We start from the raw sequence: 24,644 nt of genomic DNA, 5'->3' as shown, positions 1-24,644 counted from the left end.
TCCATCAGGCCTAGCACAGTTTCTCAGTTTTAAACCCATCATCTCTGCCATTTGCCTTCCACACAAGAACTTTAATTTGGATATTCTTCCTAAAGCACCTTTAGATCCTTGGATAAATCCATCTGAGAAGTGTACACTCTTAATTTGTTGTTGTTTTTGTTGTTAATGGTGGTAGCGTAACGTATTTTTTCAAAAAAACTTTACAACTTCCTTACATGACAATGGTAAAAGGTTCATTTTAAATAATCAAGAAAGAAATCATTTCCATTAGATAAAGCAGTCAATAGCATCAGAAATGTGGCTGCAATTACTTGTTGCACTTTACAATGAAATCCTTGTAGTATAATAACCACAAGATGATGAAACACATTTTGTCTCCATTTCACATGACTGACCCCAATTTTGCCAAGGACATCTGAACACATTTAACATACTGAAATCTTCCATTAGGATAATGAAAATACACATTATTGAATTCTGTATTTGCTTTATAGTGCTACAAATAGCAAATTCAATCTTTCTTACTTTTGGTAGCGACTACACCTGCATAATTGTTCACATTTCTCAGAGGCTGAAATAAGCTACAAAATGAAGAAAGAGAAAGATGTTGGCCCCACGATCCATTATGCAGCACTTAGGTGATTTTATTTGCTGTATGTGCTCAGTAAAAGGATTGTGTATAACTTAGCAACCTACAAAAGCTATACAACTGCCCTGCACAGGCTGTACTAAACCAGCTGAACTCTAATGAGCAGTTAACAAGAGGTGCTGGAGCGCTCCCTGGGAAGGCAGCAATAGCCAGTGTTCTTAGCCATGGGGAAAAATCCAGCTTTGCTTTGAGGTACAAATATCTTGCTTTAAAATTACTGTGTCATGGCCAAGCCCGGTGTGGAAACACATGGCCAGCCTTTTGCTATCCCTTTTCAAGAGGGGAAATTTCAGCCACAGAAAACTCGTATCAAAGTCATCCACAGCTGTTACCTGTTCAGTGCAGACAACACCTACCCTCTCTTTGCTCCCAGGTCTATCTCTCCTACCTACAACAATTTGCTTTAGATCAAGATATTTTCATCTCTTTTCTTATCCATAGATCTCAAATCACTGAGACTGAAGCCCCACAACTGAGATGCCCAAGGCAACACTGAGAATTGATTTGTATCAGAGAAAAGAAAAAATCCAGTCCTTTAGGCTTCTGGTTGGATACAGTAATGACTTAGACTTTAGATTTAGACTACCAGATATAATAAATACTCCTGCCTCTTTTTTAAGCCAGTGGCTTGTTACTTTCTTTTCATTAGCTCTAAACTTCACTGCAGTGCTAGGATAGTAGGTTATACTTGCAAAGTCCCTAATGTTTCATTTGGCTTCTCTTTCAGTGGTTGGCACTCAGATCCCAGGAGGAATAGAGTAAAACAGCCAGTCATCACCTCACTCCTCTCTAGGAGCAATGCTCCAGGTGTAGTCATTTCTTACTCAAAAATAAGGATCCAGTCATGGATGACAGCTTTCATCTGTTGAGCTCTGTTCTGTGGAATCTGCTGAGACATTTACAGGTTATATATTTGTCATGGATTAGCAAAGCATAGTCCCGTAAGTGATGTTCTTGCAAAGGGGTGCTTACAACTTCCTCTGTGACCTGACAGAACCTATCAGCGGCCAGTTTGAATATGGACAATTCTTTAAGCCACTTAAAATCGTGACCACCTCTGTGGTTCACATTTAAGAATAGACAAACCCCGAGCAGAGCTCTCTCTCGTTTCTGGCGCTGGGACAGGTGGCTGCGGGCCCCGTGTGGGGGCCAGGCCACGGCCATCCTGGAGCCGACGGGCCCTGTTCCACCCGCGGCCCCCCACAGCCCTGCTGTGGGCAGATGGAGCAGCCTGGCTCCCCCTCTCCAGTGCAGCCAAGATTCAGCCGAAAGCTGCCCACCACTGCCTGGCAAAGATCATGTGAGCAACAGCGATAAGAGAAATTCCAGCTGCAAGGCCTGGTTAACCCTTTTAGTGCTCTGAAGAGCTGAACACCTGAGGGAGGAGAAAGAGGAGATGCTTAAAGCTGATATTCTGTTGTAAAGCTATGATGAATCAGAGTACCCGTTGTAATTTCATGAAGGCATGGGGGGTGGAGCATTCAACTTGTCCTTGTAAGCAAAAGCACCTGCGCTGAGATAGGCAGATGCTGACGCAGCTGTAATTTCATGAGAAGTTTGGACAGGGAGAGATGGAAGCGATGAGGACTTTTGCTCCAAATGGAAAGGAGAAGATCTCAGTTCCTAGAGATGCTCCCAGAGATAGTCCTAGAGATGAAGATGAGGAGAACCCTTTGCTCCCAGGGAAGGAGGAGGGCCTCTATTCTTAGAGATGAAATGCTCCCAGAGATGGGTGAAGAGAACTTTTGTTTCTGAACGGCTCAACCTTAAAATTGTACCCCAAAAACCTTCAAGAGTGGACCCTCGAAAGCAGTTGTGGGAAAAGCTGCAAGTCGTGGGTAGGGACTCTCACATGATGCGAGCAGAGAACCAACCTGGCTGGCTGGCTCGTTGTGATAATGTTTTCATAGCATGGGCAAGAGAGACTCCTCTTCCTAAATGGACTGAACAAGGCTTTTACGGAAGTGGTAAACAGACTGAACATCTCAAGGGTTGTCTTTTTACATTGTCACTGGGAGAAGGGAGAAAGGTGGGGGGGAGGAGAAGAGTTCTGAAGGTGTGGTATGATTTTATTTTTTCTTTTTCCCTCTTTTAGGTCTGTTAATAAACTTCTTTATATTCTTTCAAGTTTGGTGCCTGCTTTACCTCACAGAAAGTAAACAGTAATGAGTATTTTGGACCAAACCACTACAATATTCCACAGTCATTGCTCAAAACAATGTAGTAAATCTGGATGGCAGTGAAATTTGGATCATTAACGTCAGCTCCCCTCAACTAAAGAGTGTCCCAGTCCCCATGTCTCCCCACCATAATTTCAGAACCTCAAGCAATGGTCCTCATTGCTCTGTGAATATGAGGGGTTTGATCTCAGACAATTTTGAAGTCTGCTTCACGCACAGAAAGCTCCAATGTTGAAAATGACAACACAACAGGGAAGACATTCCACACTCTGACTGCAATCCCAGCACCTTTCTGTTGTACTTGGCTGAAAGACAGGTATGAAGTGACAGTGAAATTCACAGGCCAAAGAAGAAGTCTCAGTCTCCAAAATTCCAGAAGTACATTCTGTAAATTGTTACCCCAGGTCTGCAATGTAACCAGAAAGGAGAGATGTTCAAAGATGCTGCAGCCTCTGGACTCAAGGTGCCTCCATTCCAGCCCAACTTCCCCCAGACCAGCTGAGGGGTCATTGTGAGGTAAGCACCAACAGTGCACAAGGACCAACAAGGCACTGGGGTCAGTAAGGACCAGTGAGGCCATGGGACCGTCAGGGTGCACAGAAGTGGTGGCAAAAGCCACGTCTTTGCTGTGACAGCTGGAGGCACAGCATGAATTCTCACAACACTGAATTCGGTGTACCCCTGTGGCAGGGGGTTCTAGATGCTGCTCTACTTCACAGTCACTTTTTCTGCACAGAGCAATAGAAAAGATGGAGAGGAGAACAATGTCCTGCTAATGACTTACAGCCCCTCCCAGAGATCACAGAGTTCACTGCTGTTTATCTGCACGACTTTGGTCTTGTGCAACCACATGGGACTCACACCAGCATCAGGGAGGCACTGAAAAACAAGAGCTTCCTCTCAGAGTCTAATGTTTTACAGTTATCACAGACAAATGTGCAATTGCAAACATCTAAGCACAAAGCACTGGAGACCTTGGAAAGCAAATTGCCTTCATTTGTGCTTCTGCGTGTTTTGAATCCCATGATCTGATCTCTAACTCGTACAGTTGTAACAGTCTGGAAGATCTATTAAAACTTGCAGACCCTGGTTTTCTGGCTTTCATCAGAATGCCAAATTTACCTCCATCTACTTCATCTGAAGGAAGCTGAATTACAACAGTGATGCATTTGGAGAAGATGCTCTCGAGGCAAAAACCTGTTCCATAAAACACAGAATGTGAGCTGCAACTGAAATGCTGGCTGGATTTCCAAAACCATTCAAGTTAAGTTGAATGGTTAAAGAATAATTTCCACTAAAGAAATTCAAGTTAGAATGGTTCTTTAGCAGTCATTTTGACTGACAAAGGATGGATTCTCCATGCCATTACACTGCTTTTACTCCAGTGCAGTTCTATCTATATCAGTGTTTACTAATTCCAGTTCAAGGGAGATGATCAAAATTAGAGTCAATTGAGTCTGATATAAAGAAGTTCTCAGATTTCTCCACTCCATTAACATCAATTTCTGCACTCCATTAACAGCAGCTTTATTCTGGTGTAACTGCATTGATTTCAAAAGAGTTACACCATCCCGATGTCAGCGTTAAAGAAACAGAAAATCAGACCCTATTTCTTTAACAGTTTTATTATTCTGAAAAATATTACTTCCCTCAGACTATTAATGCAAAAGAAACACACAAATATTCTTGTAAAATGTAACAGCTGAACAATCTAGCAGATAAGAATTGCATTTAGGTTCTGACCCAAAGCCTACTGAAGCAGTGACTTTTACATCAGACCCTCTGCTCCCTCTTTAACCAAAGTTAACACACCCAGCACCAAGGATGCTGCAGCCCTGCCCTGCAGTGCTAAATGGACTGACCTTTGAACCCCAGCTGCTGAAAATAACTGCAATGAGCCGTGTCAGCTATTTCCACTGTTGCCCATTTTATAGTAAGCTAGCAGTTCCCACATAAATTGGATTCCAGGACAAGGAACTCCACAGCACAAGGCTCTGAGGTTTGCTGTGCCCATGTGCACGGACACACATTCGTGCAGACACATAAATACCAACTCCATGTATCACAGAGGATGATCTGCTCTATTAACTTCCAGTCACTGAGAATTATATGTACGGACATCAAACAAAGAATGTGCATTGACTTCAATATGCTTTAAATCAGGCCTAAAATAAAGAGATTGGTAGGACTGAAGTACGACAGCCTCTTAAATATTTCAAAAGCTACAGTTTAGCAGAATGAAAATGTGCCATAGCAGTGCTGTTCCTAGAAAACACACGCACCAGTCTATGCACGTGGCTGTGAATAAACAGCTGACATTCTCTGCATTTACTCTGAAGCAATTGCTTAAATAAAAAAAATTGTCTGTGACATAAATAATCCAGTAGGTTAAATTCCCAGAAGTGTCAGCTTTTGTATTATCGATGTCTAATATTTTAAAATAAAATCAAGTACGATTAATCTTCTTGTATTACAATAACGAGTGGAAAGAAATCACTGGCAGAATGCATTAGTGGTTATCAAAAACAATCAACTGCATTTTCCACATTCAACCAAAATGAGTGGATGATACTAGAGGAAAGATTAAATGGAAAACTGATCATAGGATATGGAAGCCTCTCTCTGTTTTTAATGGAAATACATATGAAAATATCATTACAACTGTGCTGCTAATATGCAATACTGAGGCTGCTGAACCAAAATACATTGGTATTGAAATGCCTGACAAAAAGATAATAACCTTGAAACGGGTTTGATGGTTCACTTTGAGCTCTAGTTCTACCAAATCTTGAAAAAAGATCAAAATCTAACAGAATACTGTGATCCCACCCATTCCCAATTGGGTCTGATGTAGTGTATATTCTCAGTAAGTCAGTGGCCCTTCAGTGCCAATCAGGGCGTACAGGGCCCATGTAATGAAAATAAACTCCTTTGACAATCACCAGGAGATGGCTCTCCATCAAGTGCTGCCACACAACTAAAACAATGCTTTGTTTCTGAGGTCAGAGGACGTTTTTCAGAGAGCCTAACTACAAAAAGCTTTACCCACACCATCTTAATTCACAACCACACAGAAATGCACACCAGTGTAAGCACTACAGATTAACTAACTATGCCCAAAAGTTACCAGCTCTGCATATGGAAGTACAGGTCTGTCAAGATTGTATAATACCCACCCCGAAAAAGTGTTATCCTTTCCCAGTAGGGTAAAAAAAAGGTTTAAATCAAAATAAATGCTTAATTCACATGGAAATGTAAAATCCATGGGATTAGATTCAGCAGTATTATATCAGGAATGCAAAAGTTGTGTTTCAGTATTGATTAATGCCAGCAAGGGTTGAATTTGCATGTAATTTACAATCACTTCCTTCAACAAATGTCCTCATTTAGTATTATTATGAGTTTGGCATGACAAGATTATTACAAATCACTCTCTATCAGGAAGAATCACCGAGAACCCCACCATTTATTTGGAAATACTGCAACAGACATGATTGGGTGAGAAGGTATAAACATGGTTTATGTACAGAGTGCTGTACATTACTCAAGCGCACTCGTGTCACATGCAGATTAGGAAAATTATTAGTTCTGTTCTGGTGGTGTTCACAATATGCTGCAGCCAAACACATGGAAGGTGCAGTCCCTGCTGTCTGGAGATTCCATCTGGAACTGCTGCTCAGGTACTGGGCAGTGCCGAAGGCGGGAGAGCCCCAGCAGGGCAGGGAGGGCAGGCAGCAGCACAGAGCCAGCCAGCTCTGCAAGCAGCCGGGCTGTCAAGGATGGGACTGAGAGCTCTGATTTGCATGCAGCGAGGGATTAAAATCAGATGGGCAAAGTGGTTTGAATCCCCGTGACCATCTCCGCACCCCCTGATGGCAGCTGTCCTCTGCCACAGCGGAGACAATGACACAGCTCATGAAGCAGCTTCTGGAGTGCTCAGCTTTTTAGCTTGGAGTATTTTGTCTCCAGCTTCGGTTTAACCTAATGTGCTTTAGCAGCCATTCGTTCACCTGCCTCGCAGAGGAGTAATCTCCATCACAGAGGCAGGACAGACAGCCTGAGGGCCACAACCTCTGCAGCTGGTTTTGCCTTTAATTTGCCACAGCTTGCAAGTCAGGGACCTGAGGCAGGACCGAAGTCACGGGGCTGGATTTCAACAGAGCACTTAGGACCAGTGAAATCTGCAGAACAAGCGGTGATTAAAGTCAAGCAGGTGCCTAAATGCTCAGCCAGACTGAGATCATTTAACCTGCACCAAGACTCTGGGCTTGCCTGGACAGCTCAGCTGACAAAATTCATCCATCAGATGAATGCAGTGCCTGTCTCAGCCTGTGTGTTAATTATTGACATTGACTTGGGTAATTTTAGATTCTTATATAGAAGGGTTGTTTTAAATGAAGTGCTGTAACAACCAGTATCACAAAGCACACACATTTCCACTGAACAGGCCAGGACTGTAAATGCAACATAAAGCAGAAGAGAACATACAATTCTTCCAGCCCTTATCATTCACACTGAATTTGTAAACTGCAGATCATGGCAGACACGGAAACATTTTCTCATTTTGAAAGAAGTCCAGGCAAGTACCACATGCTGTGAAATATTATCTTATGGGAGTTGTTTTGATAAAAACAAATGGCCAATCCGAAAGATTAATGCTTCATATGATGTGTTCAGGTTATTAATCCCACCTTCTCCTTTCCACCAGCCCCAGTAGTGAATGTTTTCTGGAAAACTGCATGGAGCCAGATGGTTAACTATTGGAAATCTATACTAAAAAGATTAATGTTACCCCATGACAGGGATCAGTCATTTGTAAGATTTCCTAATACAAACGGTGCCATTTGTTTATTCAGACTGGCTGGATGAGCCATACTCTGAGGAGAGCCTAATTAGTTCTCAAAGATTTTCAAAACATCGGGGCCCAGCTGCTGAGCTGCAGTTCCACATCTGAAGGGAAATTACAGGTGTAAAGAGGTATCCAAGTACCACCAACAGCCAGGCAGGCAGGTAAGAGTGACTGCTCTTCAGGCTGCCTCTGAGCTGTCCATTCTAACATGGTCTGGGGAAAGCTTCTGGTGTCCTGGACAAGTTAAATATTTACAAGTGGCCACTGGGAAGACTCCAGTGCCAGTCACAGATTAAATAATGCAGCGCTGGGTGCCACCACTCTTTAGACAGAAGAGCAGGGCACAGCCACAGTCTGAATGCCCACCTACCCCCATGAGCCTCAACACAGCCCACTCGAAGGCACAGGAACAAATTCCCACCATCTCCACATCCTGCTTTTCTGTGTAAACTAAATATACTGCAAGGGAGATGGGCAGGAAAGAAACAGGCATGTTTTACACAAGGATTTCAAAGTGTGAACAGTGCTTACTAAATTTCACAGTAGCCCTTCTTCCAGATGGATAAAAGAACCAGTATGTGCAAGGCCCCTGAAATTTCCAAAGCACTCAGCTTAAACCCCCTGCATTCAGGGGAGCGGTGAAGCACATGCTTTAAAGTGAAGCACACACTTAAATCCCATTGACTTCAGGTGTGTGTGTGTGCTTACATGCTCTCCTGAATAAAATAGATGTAAGCATGTGTTTAAACTTGAACCTCTGCTTTGTTGAGATGAGACTGTGAAGAGGAGAGTGGAATTTAAACTGATGCGAGAAATGGTGCTCTCATCCCCAAGCAACGAGGCCTTTCCATCAGCAGAGAACAGAGCCAGGTGTTTTTTGTGGGAAAAAATCTACATACAAGTGCTTTTCTTTTCCTTCAAAGGGACATAAAGAGTGAAAAAAAAAGCCAAAGAAAACCATTAAAATGGAATGTTTTTCCACAATCTATCCAAATGCTCAGTTCATCAGTATGAGAACACTGACAGTGCTGAGGCTGAGGCCAGGACAGATGTTAAGTTACAAACAGCTGTTGCAATTGAAGCCACTGCAAACTCCCCACTGGCTGTTATTACTCCCCCACGGAAGTTCCCACATGTGCCCTGCAGCCAGCAGAAGGGATCTGTGCATGCACCTTCCTCCACCACCAGCAAAATCAACCACATCAGCTTAAAAAGAGCAAAATGAACCGAGTTGTGATTAAATCCATTCAGTGTTGGGTGGGGAAGGAGGTGCAGGAGCACTCCCAGTACTGCCAGGAGATTTCAGGCAGTGAGAGCAACTACAGCTGACATGGCCTCAAGATTCACATGCATGCTCCATTCTGTAGAGTGATACATGAGGATTTCTTTCAAAAAGTAGCACCTGACAGAGAGGACCTGTTCAAAAAATGGTGTGTCTCAGGAATTATAACCATTTGGATCATTTTTTGGTGTAAAGAAAGGTCAAGTGTAATGGGCTGGGCTAAAAAACAGATTTAGGAGCACATGCAAACATCAGTTTTGTTGAACATGAACTTCTAGAGCAAAACAAGCAAAACCCCCCAAAATAACAAGAGAAGCATTTTCCTAGAAAGTCACACAGAACAATGTGATTTGTGGAGTATGTCACACATCTAGGGCCTGTCTTGTTACCCACTGCATCAGCCAGAGCAAGTCAGCAGCTGGGCTGGCCTGGCCCAGCTGATGCAGCCAGTGGAGCTGCTGGGAACTGGTAACTCTGGTACCAGACCCAGACAGTTTTCCTTTTGAATCCTGTGCCTTTGCACGTCCACAAACACACTGATGGCTATGGGCAGCAACTGTGAACTGGCTCCTGGTTTATAAAATCACATAGTAATTTACATAAAACATATTTTTTGCATGATATTCTTTTCTCTCCAATTGTGTTGGCAGGTTTTTTTTCATCTCAAACTTCAGTTAACTTCACTTAGGAGCTTTTTGAGACAAGCACTGTTGATATATAGAAACTAAGGAAAGGATCTGAGATTCTGCCATAGTACCAAAATCAAAATCATTCTGGCACTACACAGAAATCTAAACCAAAATCTAAACCCCAAAATCACCTCCCCTTTGATCCCGTCTCACTTATTCCATAGGTGTCCATTCATGATGCAGGAGAGCATCTTCTCCCAATGTATATGCAAAAGCTTCATGAAACAAAGTAGGATTAACTACACTTAAATCAAGTCACCTTAATTTGGAGAAGTGAGAGCTTTAAAAACAGGTATTTATTAAGAAAGGGAATTTCTAAGTAGTATCCTTCTTGGTGGTATAAATATCCAACATAGACTTAATCAAGAGCACATCTTGGAGGAGATATTAAAGCAGCATATGATTTGATAGCAATGAAAAAAAAAAGCAATCAAAGCAGAGCATGGCAATAAATTAATAGAAAAAGTTATCTATCCAAACCAGACTAAAAGTAATTTTGTAAGTCAGCAGTAAAAAGTTGAATAAACACTAATTTAATCTATTTTAGATGCAGCAGTCAATAGATGAAATACTTTACTGCTCTCTAGCTACGTGAACACAGTCAACTGACACAATAATTGAAAAGAAGGAGAAAGCAGGAGCAGGAAGCAGGAGCACAGGAACACCAGGAGACACAGACCTCCTGTGCCAGGGGAGCTGTCTGTCAAGGCAAAGCTGCAAAGCAGAGTTTTGATGCAATGACCTGCAGATAATGGTTGTGACCTATTTCTACTGTCCTACCTTTCCATGCACTTTTAGGCAGCACAATCATCCCTTTATAGGGAACAAGCATTTTCCATTCCTCTGGGGTATGCAGAGAAAGGGAACAATTAATTCCTCCAAAGGGGGATCCTGTATCATAAGCAACAAATGTCCTGGTACTGTGGAATGAGGAAGAACTAGATGGGAGGAACAGAACAGGTTGTCAGTGGAATTTCTTGAGATTGCCACTTCTCAAAGCCCTGTATTCCAATTGTTTCCTTAAATATTCATCACCAGCATCAGGTAGAAGCCCCTGGAGAGAACCTGGAGAAGTTTTAGGAAACCAGGCTACCAACAGCAAAGGACTGCAATGATTTATTTCCTATCTGACATTAGTTATGCAAGTGAGCATGTGACAGCCTGAGTATCCCACAGCTCTGCCCCATGCTGCCTGAAGTTCTCTTTATCTTTCCAAACAAGCTGCAGCAAACCCACCTTCAGCTGAACATCCCAGGTGATATTTTCAAGAAATAATAAAGAGGCTTTAGTTATTATCACTCCAGGCATTTGTACTGCAGATCGGCAAGGAAAAGGACTTTATAACTGAGCTGAGAAACGAAGAGCAAATTCAAAGCAGTTTAATGACACTCAGGCAATGACAGCAAAGCAGAGGAAAGAAAAAGAAACACTGGGAACTGAACTGCAAAGATGAAAGCAAGGAGTAATCAGTGGTTAATGATGATACAAGCAACAAAATTAAACCTAAGCTTTGACTCTGAAAGGCACCTAAGCAAGTGAGCTCCTAAGCCTAAAGCCAGGCTCAAACTTGATAAAACTGTCAGCAGGTTAACTCAACAACAAGCCTTCTCCAAATCTTCCTTTTAAACAAATGAATGTAGACATTAGAACATGGTTTTCTAGTTAAATACAACAAAGTTTCTACTGATTCAATGAGAATAAAGTCCTTTGAACCGATGAAGTACTCTCTAAGAAAGAATACAGTGCTCAGAGGGCTGTCAAGTGGCCTCTTGCTATGAATTCATAATGATGTCGACCTTTTATTTACTGTTTCTATACCACAGGCAATTTAAGTAAGCAAGATGTACTTAGTAAACCCAAACCATAAAAATATCTGCAAACTGCTGGGAAACACTGGGCAAATGAAGGGCACTGGGGATGAATGAGGAAGGTGATTAAGAAACAGAGTGGGAATCACAGGAAAGTGTGTTCTTTTTCTTTCTCAGGGTCAAGGAGTGCTTCTACCACAGAATAAAATGCAGTGTCACACCAGGTGTCATTGCATCAATACATCACAGAGCCAAGGAAGACACTCTGCTCTCACTATCATTTGCAGGCTTTTTTTTTTCTCTTTTCTTTTTTTAAACAACATTAAATTTGCATTAGCTTGGATGGGGAAAAAGGATGGCATATATAGGGAGAGAGGGCTGAATTAATATTCATAAGCAACACACTGGAAGAATGCAGAAAGGGTGATTTGAGGGAGCTTGGAAAGGGAGAGACAGACATCAGTCCTAGAGACCTCCTGCGTCACACACTCTGCTCCCAAGCAAGAATTGCAGTGTCTCTTCCCCATCCACACTAAATATTGCCTGCTCTGAACAGCTTTTGGATTCCCCACTCCAGGGCACTCCAGGGAGGAAACTGTTTTGGCTGAAGTTGGGCAGGAGCAGGTGGCACTCACCAGCTGTAAGTAACTTTGCTCTTGTTGGCACCACAGCGGTTCTTGGACTGCTCACAGTTTGTGTTCAGTGGGGAAGGGGGGTGGAGAGGGAGCAAACAAGTCCTCGGTGGTGTTTAACAGCATCCCAGGCTCCAGGCTGCCTCTTCCAAGCTGGCAGCTCCAAGCAGGCAGCAGAGGACACGGAGCTTCCAGAGGTGCCTGCAGGGATGTGCCAGCTCGGGGTCAGGTTTGCTGTGCTTCCATCCTCTGCTGTGAGAGCACAGCAGCCCTGCCACAGCCCTGCCACAGCCACAGCCCTGCCACAGCCACAGCCCTGCCCAGCCCTGCCACAGCCACAGCCCTGCACAGCCACAGCCCTGCCATAGCCCTGCCACAGCCCTGCCACAGCCACAGCCCTGCCACAGCCACAGCCCTGCCCAGCCCTGCCACAGCCACAGCCCTGCCACAGCCACAGCCCTGCCACAGCCACAGCCCTGCCACAGCCCTGCCACAGCCACAGCCCTGCCACAGCCACAGCCCTGCCACAGCCACGGCCCTGCCCAGCCCTGCCACAGCCACAGCCCTGCCCAGCCCTGCCACAGCCACAGCCCTGCCACAGCCACAGCCCTGCCACAGCCCTGCCACAGCCCTGCCCAGCCCTGCCACAGCCACAGCCCTGCCCAGCCCTGCCACAGCCACAGCCCTGCCACAGCCACAGCCCTGCCACAGCCACAGCCCTGCCCAGCCCCGCCACAGCCACAGCCCTGCCCAGCCCCGCCACAGCCACAGCCCTGCCACAGCCCTGCCACAGCCACAGCCCTGCACCGCCCTGCCACAGCCACAGCCCTGCCACAGCCACAGCCCTGCCCAGCCCTGCCACAGCCACAGCCCTGCCACAGCCACAGCCCTGCCCAGCCCTGCCACAGCCACAGCCCTGCCACAGCCCTGCCACAGCCCTGCCACAGCCCTGCCACAGCCACAGCCCTGCACCGCCCTGCCACAGCCACAGCCCTGCCCAGCCCTGCCCAGCCCTGCCACAGCCACAGCCCTGCCACAGCCCTGCCACAGCCACGGCCCTGCCCAGCCCTGCCACAGCCACAGCCCTGCCACAGCCACAGCCCTGCCATAGCCCTGCCACAGCCCTGCCACAGCCACAGCCCTGCCACAGCCCTGCCACAGCCCTGCCACAGCCACAGCCCTGCCCAGCCCTGCCACAGCCCTGCCACAGCCACAGCCCTGCCACAGCCCTGCCACAGCCCTGCCACAGCCACAGCCCTGCCCAGCCCTGCCACAGCCCTGCCACAGCCACAGCCCTGCCACAGCCCTGCCCAGCCCTGCCACAGCCCTGCCACAGCCACAGCCCTGCCACAGCCCTGCCCAGCCCTGCCACAGCCCTGCCACAGCCACAGCCCTGCCCAGCCCTGCCACAGCCACAGCCCTGCCACAGCCCTGCCACAGCCCTGCCACAGCCACAGCCCTGCCCAGCCCTGCCACAGCCACAGCCCTGCCACAGCCACAGCCCTGCCCAGCCCTGCCACAGCCCTGCCACAGCCACAGCCCTGCCCAGCCCTGCCACAGCCCTGCCACAGCCACGGCCCTGCCCCAGCCACCACTCCGAGGTGGAACAGTCCTGCAAGCCAGATGTTAATGCTGCACAGGAGGCAGGAAGGGAGGAGAGGAGCAGGGCTCCCACCAGGTGTGAGTGATCCCTCTGCAGATGGACTGTCAGCACCAGGGCTTTCCAGAGAGCCCCAGCACACATCCCTTTTTCCAGCAGCTGGGCCACCAATTCTCCAGCCTCTGCATGTGCCCAACTACAGAAACAGGGGCTGCAGCTGGAAAATTTCTGGGGCTACTGCTGCTGTGCAAAGGTACAATAGTACAAATATGCCAATTATTACATTTAATGGAGTATTTCATCAAAGAAAAGAAAGCAGAACCTGGATACCATAAGTGTGGCAAAGCCATCAAACTATTTGTCTAGAACTAGGTTCCATCCTCAGAAGCCACCTGAGAAATCCAAAGTTAAGCATGGAAGCAGGACAAGAGGCAGCAGCTCTGTTCCCTTCTCCATTCCTCATCACAACAGAGGGAATGTGAACTTGCATGACCATCTCTACTGGAAGAATTTTTTTTACATGCTTGAAAAATCTTAAATCCCTCTCATTTCTTTCAGCTGTGCACCACGAAACCCCTTCCACCTGGGGTCAGAAATGATTCCTTGAAACTGCAACACACTCCTCTTGCATTCACTGATCCACACCAGTCCAGCACTTGAGTTTGAAAGGTTCCTTTTATTTCCAAATGGCACAAATGTCATCATGTGCTGTGGTGATGCCACACCAAACATGAACTTCACACTCTGAACCAGCCTGGCACATGCACTCATCAGAACAGTTGTTTTTTTTCCCCTCCAAGCTCACCTTTCATCACCATCCCTTACAGATAAGTCCTCCTTGGCAAAGATTAACACTCTGCTAATGAAGTTATCTCCTGATCTTTTATTTTAACTGGTATCTGTTCTGCCATTTAACAACAACCTCTTTTCAGCTGCTAAGGTGGGACAATTAGTCAGTATTATTAATATTATGAGGTTCTATTACAGTAATAGCTTGGAATCTGTTTGCCCAGTACTCCTCAAACACACAGGCAGGCACTTGGTGATGAAGAGTGCTGTTGTATAGGCCACGGAATGCAACGAACAGCTAAAACATTCATAATAAATACTTGTAGAAACTACTTTCTTTTCATTCACAGCCAACTGATTTTCACAGTCTCTTCCTATAAATTCTTTTACAGTGATGCTACACAACCAAGTCCACTGATATGACATGCCAACGTTGACATTGTCCCAAAAGCACACCCAGGAATGCAGAACTTGCTGGCACAGCCTCCAGCAGGAGTGAGCAGTCACTGCACAGCACGGGCAGGCAGCAGTGCCCCTGTGATGCATGGGGGTGACTGCAGGAGCCAGAGCTCTGCTCAGGCCTCAAACCACGGCACGGCTGGGCTGAGGGTGCGTGTGCCATCCACATCCCTCCGTGGGAGGGAGAATTCACAGCATCAGCAGAGATGAGATTTCAGGAGGTGAATGTAAGCTACTTCAGCTGAATGCACATTAACCCTCAGGTGGAGCGAGGATGAAAATATTTACCCTGAGTTGTTTTTTTTTTTTTAACAGATTTACCATTGCTAAAGGAAAGGCCACAAAAAACCTTGACTTCCTAATGGTCTGAGAACAGCAATAACCGAATAATCATTTTCTTATGGACAAAATACTCCCAAATATTTCTAATGAACCATTACAGAATGCACTGCAACTTTACAAGCCTTCATTTAATTACTTCCACTGAAACAAACACACAAATCTTCCAGCTCAGTGCTGCCACATGCACAGACTCTCTGAGCACCAAGCCCTCAGCAACCTTCCTCTGATGGACATTTTTTTTCCAGGAAATGACACAGAGACATAGGTAAAAGGTGATTTAGATAGACTGCTGTGTCACAAATTGTCAGGATCTGATTTAAAGACCTTGCCTTTGTCAAGAAAGACAGTTGGGTGTCTGCTTTAAAGAAGTACTGGGAATATTTTCATCAAAGGTTTGAATTGAAAAACAGTGGGAGGTAAATATCTGAGATGTTGCCAAGAAAGACCGCTATATCCGTGCAATTACCATTAACAGGGGACAGCAGTGGTTCAATGAAGTAATTCAATCTGGTGTCCTACATTTTATCAGACAGCAATTTTGAGTTCTGACATAAAAGGCTGAGAAAGGGGATTGGACTCTTTTCTCTGAAATTCAGCCTTAATTCTTGCAATCAGGAGATGTGTTCTCTGCTTCAGGTACCAGCCCTACTATCCCTCCAAGGGACTCAAAAGAATAACCCAATATTCACCTTCAAAAGAAGAATAACCTAATATTCACCTCAACACCGCTCATTCGCATAGGAACAAGTCATACTTTGGGCAAGTTTCAGAACTGAGTGCCTGCAGTATTACAGCAGTGTTTTCCTCCTAACTTAACTATCTCAGTATTTCCTGACTTGTAAATTTTGCAAGAAGAAAAAGACCCATTGTGTTAAAAAAATAAACAATGTGATGTAGCCTAAATTAATAAATGTATTCTTCCAAAATATAAGAGAGAGAGAGACTGTATTTCTCAGAAAATGGCAAAATGAAAAGCTTATGGAAACTGCCATCAGAATAATACCATCACATGGCTTCTCCTTGTCATTCATCCATCCATCCTGCATGCTCCTGGTTCCTTAGAGGCTTTTGCATTATCTTTCTCCCCAGTAATCCTATCAGTCAGCCCAGTGACCGCACTGGTGCTTTCCAAGGTCACCGAGTTTGCAGTGCAGTGCTGCATTTCTCCTCTGCAAGGCAGCCCAGGCTGGCAGAGGGCACTGGGCTCCCATGCTGGGCTCAGGGTGAGCTTCACTCCCTCTCCACACAGCTCCCACCCAAACAAACACCACAAACCCCCTTTCCAGGGAAGTCACCACAATTTGCCCTTTTAGCTCCTTTCTACCACAATGCTTTTTGCCATAACCCCTTTTTGCATAGGAGTGTGCTGATCTATAAACTCTTGTGTTACACCATGCAGAGACCCTGAAAGGTTCTCCCATTAACTGCACATAGTTGAAAACGCTAATTTTATATTTTACTGAGCAAAACCTCACCACAAGCAACAATGACATGAGATAATGTGCAGTAAGAACAGTCCTGTGTCGCTCTTTGCACTGGGCTACAAATTCCACCAAGCTCCAAAACATCACAAACAAGAGCAAGCTGGCTCTTGTGTCATACAGAACGTGGGCAGCCCCCTTTACACGTGGCACAAACCCAGGACTCACTGCAGCACTCCACTGAGGGACTGCACAGCCCTTTCCTTTCATGAAACCACACAGAACCTCCTCTAGAGACCCAACACTATCTTTCCCCCAAAATATTAAACACACAACGCAGGCAATGCTACTGAGCATTCTCTTGTACTGATACGAAACGGAGACCCTTGGAAGATGGAGGCTCTGTGTATGACAGCTTAACTGCTTGCAATCAAACTAATTTGCAGTACGATGACCTGAAATGAGTTTAAAAGCACCATAATGCATGTTTAGCAATCAGTGAAGCAATCCTTTATTATTCAGGTTCACATCTGCAATTTGTGTCACGTGTTACAGGAAAGAGAAAGAGGGGAAACACAAAAAAGAATCCTTTTGCTTTGCAGGAGTTGATGAGCAAAACATGAGCCACAGTAACACGGGGCATTCAAGACCAAACTTAGACTGGCAGCAAATCTTAAGTCTTTCTGCTACTTACAGGAATCTTAAAATGTCCACAAGAAGAAATTATTAAATTAAACACTTGCCTATAAATGATTATGTCTTGATTTTTCTAAATTGATTTTTGCTGGAAAAAAAATGATTAAGCAAGTTCACCTGAAATACCACCAAAAATGTGAACTAAGTTTGCCTCCAGGGTTTTAAACTGTAAATGAAGTTATCGACCAACCACTTTCAACACTCCCCTTTCTACTGGTTACAGAAGTGGGAGACCCTTCTGACAAATAATGGAGAGTTTCGTATCACCTCTCCAAATACATAAAACCTTCCTTCCTTTTTCCCTTTCTTTTTTTATGATGTCTCAAATCATCACACTTGTAATCCTTGGAAAAAAGATGGCTCCAACAAGGAAAGTGGGGAAGCAGAAGGAAAAGGGACCAACAAGCTGAAAAGCACTTGCTGAAGAAAGGCAAGAGCAATGAATGTAACACCATTCCAGAAATTAGAAAAATAAAATAAAAAAAACAAACAACATAGGAAAGACATAGAAGTGCAAAACTGAGGCAAAGCCATTAGAAAAAGCACAGAACTGCTCAGTTCTGAGAACTCCAGCAGGACTGGGCTTGGGCAAGGAGAGGGAAGGCCCAGGCCAGCACCCCCTACTCGATCCTGAGTGACAACTCCTTGGGGATATCACCTCCTGAATCACCAAAGTATCTGGGGACCGTCCTAAAGAAATTAGTATAAAGTTATTAAAGAAATTTCATTGTTCAGACAGAGGGTGACAATCTGTATTTCAGCAGTGAGGGGACAAACCAGAAAGACCTGCAGCTCTGAAATCTGGTCTCAGTTCTGTCTGGTTGGCTAAGGAACTGCTGTGGTGCCCTGCTCTCCTCCTATATGATTTTGACAACACAGTTTCACACAATTCAAAGAACTGTACAGATTCATATTTTAAATTCAAAGAATGTTATTCAAAAAGCATGAGCATGCATTAGGGCAGGGTTCTACAGTGTTTGAGGAAATACCATCCTGAAGGGCTATAAAAATAACCCAGACCTTCACCATCTCTGTTCAAAATGGTCTGAGGAGAGACCTATCCTGACCAAAATCCAGCCCAGGTCATTTATTCTGCTTGCCTAACCTTTCCCCAAATACCGAGTCAATAAAATGTGAAATACACAGTTTTCTTCTCCAAAATCTGTTGTTTTGCTCCATCTATTCTTACTGTGATGAGCAGGATGCTGGAAATGCAGCTGCTCTTGCTCTTCTTCTTGCTTTGCTGGTCATGTTGTTAGCAAACTCTTTAATGAGTCTCAGCTCTCCCTAGGAACAGCACTACAGTTTATAAATGCTAAAATTAATAGACCTGGGGTAGACTTTATTACCTGCAATGTATTTAGTTGGCAATGATGATGCCTCCCTTACAGCAGCAGTTAGAATAAACTGCATTTTTAATGGCTCCTGGAAAACAAAAGACAACACCTAAAAGACATCAGATGAAGAAACACCAGGTTTCCTGGTCTCAGTGCACCACACCAAATCTACTCCACTGAGGGCTGCAAACACTAATGAGTAATTACAGCCCACAGAGAGATTTCTACTGGGGATCTTGTCCACTTTTGTCGAATCTGAATTTACTATCAGAAGATTCATAACCTCTGTTGTCAGCTTCACTTCTGCAAAGAATGGGCACATGGAGAATTTTAAGTGAAGCTAAAATGGATTTCAGTATACCCTTCACAATAATAGTTGGTAAAACTAATTACAGTGAGAAAATTGGAGATCATTCATTACCCTACTAAGCAAATTAGGATTCGTTAACAATGATTTATAGTGCCAAAGAGAGGATAACAAGGATCCTCTTTCCAACTCTATTCACAGGGGACGTGACAGTTCGTGGTGTGGTGCCACCCCAACAGCCACTGTGCAGTGCCTTTGTGGGCCTCAGGGTGTTTCAGATGGACACACACTTTTACATCAGCAAAATGCATTTCAATGTTTGGCTTCTAAAGCCAAGCACTAAAATTAACTGAGCAGCTTAACCTACTTGCAAGAACAACAGCTCTTTATTTACCAACACCACTGTGCATATGATGTGCAGTAAAGGACTACATCCCTTCTGTAGCTTTAGCTGTTGGATTTACTGGACCCCTTTCAAATGATAATTTTGATCTAATCTGTTTCTCTCCTGTGGAAGCCGACGGGCCCTACTGCACTACCCTGGAGTGGAGTCTCTTCACACCCTCTTACCGAGGAGAGTCATCAACATCACAAACCCAACCACCTCAAGGAACAAAGCACAGCTCCCTAGGATCACTGCCAGAGCATATGGACCAGGCAATGAGGGAAAATCTACTCTTTGAAGGGCTCCCTGAGCGCAGAGAATGTGCTGGTGCAACTAATTCCACATTTCTTCTGCAAGGTAATGTCTCAGGTGAAAATCACTCCCATTGCACAGCGAAATAGCTGGCCTTATCTAGGCCAAAGACTGGTTTTCCATCATATCCATACTGAACACCACTGGTGCTCCCCTTATTCTCCCTGGGATGGGTTTTTAGAGCTCTGAGTAATGCAATGCAACATTGCACAACCCAGTGTCCCAGTGGCACACTGGAACTGCGCAAACATCTGCTGAACCCAACCCACTCAGGGCCAAATTGGATAGCACAACTGATTAGCCAGAGCCTCTGGGAATAAGCTCACGATTTATGTTTGTCTGAGTCACCAGCCCATGTGCAAAGCAGAGTTTTAGCTTTTCTTTCCTTTTTTTTTTAAGGTGGAGCAAGAGCACTGTTTGGAAAAGAAGGGTCACAGGGGTCTTCTGCCTTCCCAATGTTATTTCCAGCTCCAGCTTGTTACCAAATTCTACCCAGCTCTGAAAAATTCACAAACTCCCTGCATTTGGAGGAAAAGAAAATAACACAAACCTGCAATCCAAAAAGAAAACATTAAAAGAGGAACAGAAACCCCTCAGAAACTGCAACAAAGACTCGAGAAGCAGACCCATACTGAAAATGGAAATAAGTTGCCAAAAACAGAGAAACTGTACAATTGCCAAAGAACCTGACAATCTTGGGAATCAGGGTTGTTGTTTAGAAGCAAAACATTCAGTTATTTAAGTTTTGATTTCTGCTTTGTTTTGTGTTGGAAACCAACGAACCACTATCTACTTTAACATGAATTTGGCTGGGTGCAAGATACACAAATGAGCAAAAATCATTCTTCAAAGCAAGGTAAGAGAAAAAGCTTTACAATTATACAAATTCCAATCGTATTCTAAAACATCTCAACCTCCTGAAACCTTTAAGACAGCTGGATAACATTAACAACTCCCATAACTCAAACAGGTTTCCTTTTAAAGTTAAAAAGATGGTGAATTTTTTCTAAAATTCTAACTACTTTCCAATTATCTGATCTGACATCTTGATGAGATGTAATCTACCTGATGATCTGTCTTTGATGAGAGACAATGACAATTTGCAATGCAAAAAAATATCAAAGACAACTGGGAGATCTTCCAGGAAGTACTGAGTTATGATTTCTTAGGGTGCACCAATATTAACAGCACATCTAATTTTTTTTTTTTTCATATGCGCCAATCATAGACTGGACTGATTCCACAGGAAGCAGTGAAGTCTGGCCAGCACAAAAGGCTTACAGGAGAATCAGAATGATTTTTACCTCTTCTTTTCTGACTACTGATTTAACAATATGCAAAAAGGATGGGAAAGTGTCTCCTCTGACAAGGAGCACCAAGACAGGCAAAACAGACTCTAGTAAAAATGTCTTTTAAACAGAATCTACAGAACATACCAACACCTGTGAAAGGAGTAGAAGAGAGTTGTTCCCCAGTGAAATCCAACCTTGAAGGTGTCTTTAGAGCTCCTCAGCAACACTGCACCATCACCTGTCCCTCAGTGGCCACTCGCACTGGTCCCACTTTGCTGAAGGCACCTCATTACAAAGTTTGTTTAATCAAGGGCATTTCTGTGACCCCAGCTGGGTATGGGTTAGGCTGAATCACTTGATGGAGATTCCCAACCCTCTCCATTGCCAAAGCGGGCTGCAGGAACGCCCTCCCCAGAGCATTTTTCCTTTCCCTGTTGCTTTTCCAGGAGCACTTACACAGAGGCAACAAGAACAGAAGAATTCAGTCTCCAGCTTTGCCGTTCAGAAATTTATCTATTTACTATATAAAATCAGGTAAGATTTCAGCCTTCACCTCCACTACTGAAGGTGCATAATGAATTACTGGGATGGAGCTATCAGAGAGATATTAGAAGAACAATTTTGTGTTACTGGGAAGTGTCAGCTTTATAAATGTTTCCTTAAACACTCAGTGATCTCTGGAGACTCTATAGAATAACAGGATCTAGAAGTCATTTTAGCTTTGCTGTAGCATGCACAGCATCCACAAACAAACATTGCAGACACATGACCCACCACCCCTCAAACCTGAGTGCCTGTCACGAGCACGGTCCTCAGAGGGGATTCCGAGCTGGACACGGATTATCTCTATGTTAGGCAACATGGCCTAAACACATGAAGATTCCAGTGATACTTGATTTAAACAGCAAACATGTGCTACTTAATCCATACCTCAGTGTTCTTTCATTTCTGAACACAACCTGCTTCCCTCTGCAGTAGATGTCCATCAGTCCACTTTCACCTACCTGGTTCCTATGTTCCCTCTGGTGAGCTGCAGTACATAATACTCATACATCAAATCATTTCCAAGGGCCAAAGCTTTATTATTACCTATTAAACTAGAAGTTCTTTTTACCATATTTGAGACCAATGACCCCAGTTTTGAAGTTCAGGGTTAACACCAAACACAAAAACTAACAGTCTTTTCTAGTTAAAGGCTTTGGAAAAAAGAAGTCAATTCAAGTGCATATTCTTTTGCACTTTGATAATACAGTAATTACATTGATCAGAAACACATGCTAATTGGATCATTCTGGAGCATTTTTCTCATTGTCTGGTACCGCAAAACACATCTGGGTTTTATTTGCCCCATGTAAGTTAATAAGAGTATGGACTTTTTTAAAACAACAAGCAAGATAATCCTAAAAACAATTTTCCAAAGTGAAAAGGGAGGAAAAAAACCCTTCATGTTTCATCCAAGACTGTGTAAGTGCAAAAACAACTTTAAGAGAGAAACTGAAGGACGTTTTCTACCTACTTGGCTATTAGTGAAGGAAAAAAAAAAAAGAAAGTTAAAGATTTAATACTACAACTATAGATAAGAAACAGCTCAGTTAAATATATTAATGGCACCAACAAGGGATGTCTCCCCCACCTACACAGATCCAAATTGGAATGATTTAAGGTGCCAACACATCGGCCCTAGAAGATGTCAGGCTTCTTCTTGTTACTAAATCCCTCGCTCAGGAGAGCTGGAAACTTTCAAGCTTTCCGTTGGAGCATAGGGGATGTTGACACCTTCCAGATTTTCACTTTAGTGGACCAACCCACAGACAGTATGGTGCAGGGAACAGCAGATGGCTTCTCTTCTGTTACCTCTGCTGCCTAGAGATGAGGCTGAGCACCGCTCCCAAACCATGCATATTCAGCTCTCGCTGCAAGGAGAACAAGGCTTATTTATCCATGGTACAGCCCTCCAGCCCATATTAGATCTGTTCCATTCTAGAGCATGTCTACAGATGTCCATATGATTGGAATTTTCCCAGACAAAGGAAAGAAATTCATTCTGAACTATGGAAAGACATTCAAGGTTTAGTTTTAATTCAAAATGAACATTGAGCCATTTGATATTTTTCCCTTCATCCCCTCCCTCTTAAAAACACGTATGACACAAACCAGGGCAAGTGCTGAAGAAAGGAAACCAGCTTGTTTTTTGGTTTCACAACTTACCTTACACTGATCTGGGCTTTGATATAATTAGAACAGCTACCACAAAACTTTTTCAGTTGAGGATGCTCTTTTCACACCTCACCACCAGCAGTGTGAACGTTCTGTTTGTGCAGAAGCCCAAGGTAAATCCAGCAGGACGCAGCATTTCTCCATGTATTAAGCAATTTTTGTGCAAGTTTTGTGAGACCACATGTACACAGTTTAATCCCATAACTTTCTTACAGGATCACAGACCTCTATGACAAAAGACTAAACTCACCATGTGTTAATAGAAGAAAATTACTCTCTGGGAATGTGACAAGAGTGCAACCAAGTTTTTCCATCATGTAATTGAATACCATAGAGTTTACTTTTCCCCAGAGTTCAGTGAAAAGATAGAAGCAGGTTTTGATTATACTGATAACTTCAGAGCAGTGCTATGGGACAAGGCTCACTGTATTTTACCCACCTGGTTTGGGACATACACAATGCTCTGCTTCTCCTACAGTGATTATAAAGGCAGAAAAGATTTGCTTGGAGAACACAGCATAAGTTACAAGAGAAACAGGATATGAGCAATTTAAATATAAATCTTGGAAGAAAATAAGCAGTACATTGGATTGACCGGAAAACTTTTTTTTACTCCCAAACTTATCTGTGCAAGTAAAAGGTATATTGATTAATGTGGGAATGAACAGAAAGGTATGAATATAGACTGTTAAATCAATACAGATGCATGCAAATAGATCACAAACCCAAAAAAACCTGATCAATTTTCAAACCAGCTGGGGCTTGATCTGCTTCTCAGGACATAAAATGTAAATCTGGCATAAATATAACTTCTGTGTTTTCCAAGAGTGTCCATGAACCATGGGCTTTTAAGCAACAGGTAGAAATCACTGTGCCACGTCCTCTGGGCTGTGGTACACAGGAGATGAGGCAAGACACTGTAACGGGCTCTTTAAAATCTGTGAATCAACAAGAACTGGTGCAAGGGAAAATCAAGATCCTACCATCTCACACTAGAGAGCTGCTGAGACCATGGCTCATTTTCTTTGCTCTAATTGTGTAAATTAAGTGCTGTTCAAATTTATGTAGTAATTAATACGACGCCTGATTAGCTCAAGAAAACACTGACCACCATGTTGGAAATATTACTTCCAGTGCATTTGTGGAGGAAGAAATAAAAAGGACCATTAAGCTCTTGGGCAGAGTGGGGCTGGTGGGTTATCCCTGTGTCCATGCACTAAGGCACTTTTGTTTGAGGAACACTCTGCTGCTCAGAGGCACACGTGTGAAAGTGGAGATACACTTACAAAGTAGCCTGTTCCCAAGCTGGAAGGAGCTGAGCTCTGCAATAAAACACAAAGACAAAGTGGAAAGTCAGTGATGGTTTTTAACACGTTCCAATCCACACAGCTCATTACC

At 43.9% G+C, this 24,644-nt stretch overlaps 1 protein-coding gene across 1 annotated transcript in view; it reads right to left on the bottom strand.

Annotated features, from left to right (window-relative positions):
• The window catches only part of AUTS2 (activator of transcription and developmental regulator AUTS2), a 773,410-nt gene that overhangs the window by 390,162 nt on the left and 358,604 nt on the right, over positions 1 to 24,644 (bottom strand). The window contains 1 exon segment of the mRNA XM_032130357.1: positions 24,533 to 24,568. Coding sequence (XP_031986248.1) covers positions 24,533 to 24,568 — 36 coding nt within the window.

Source organism: Corvus moneduloides, chromosome 20 (assembly GCF_009650955.1).
Source record: "Corvus moneduloides isolate bCorMon1 chromosome 20, bCorMon1.pri, whole genome shotgun sequence".
NCBI lineage: Eukaryota > Metazoa > Chordata > Aves > Passeriformes > Corvidae > Corvus > Corvus moneduloides.
Note: the sequence above shows the minus strand (reverse complement) of the source record. Positions and strands in the feature narration are given on the sequence as shown.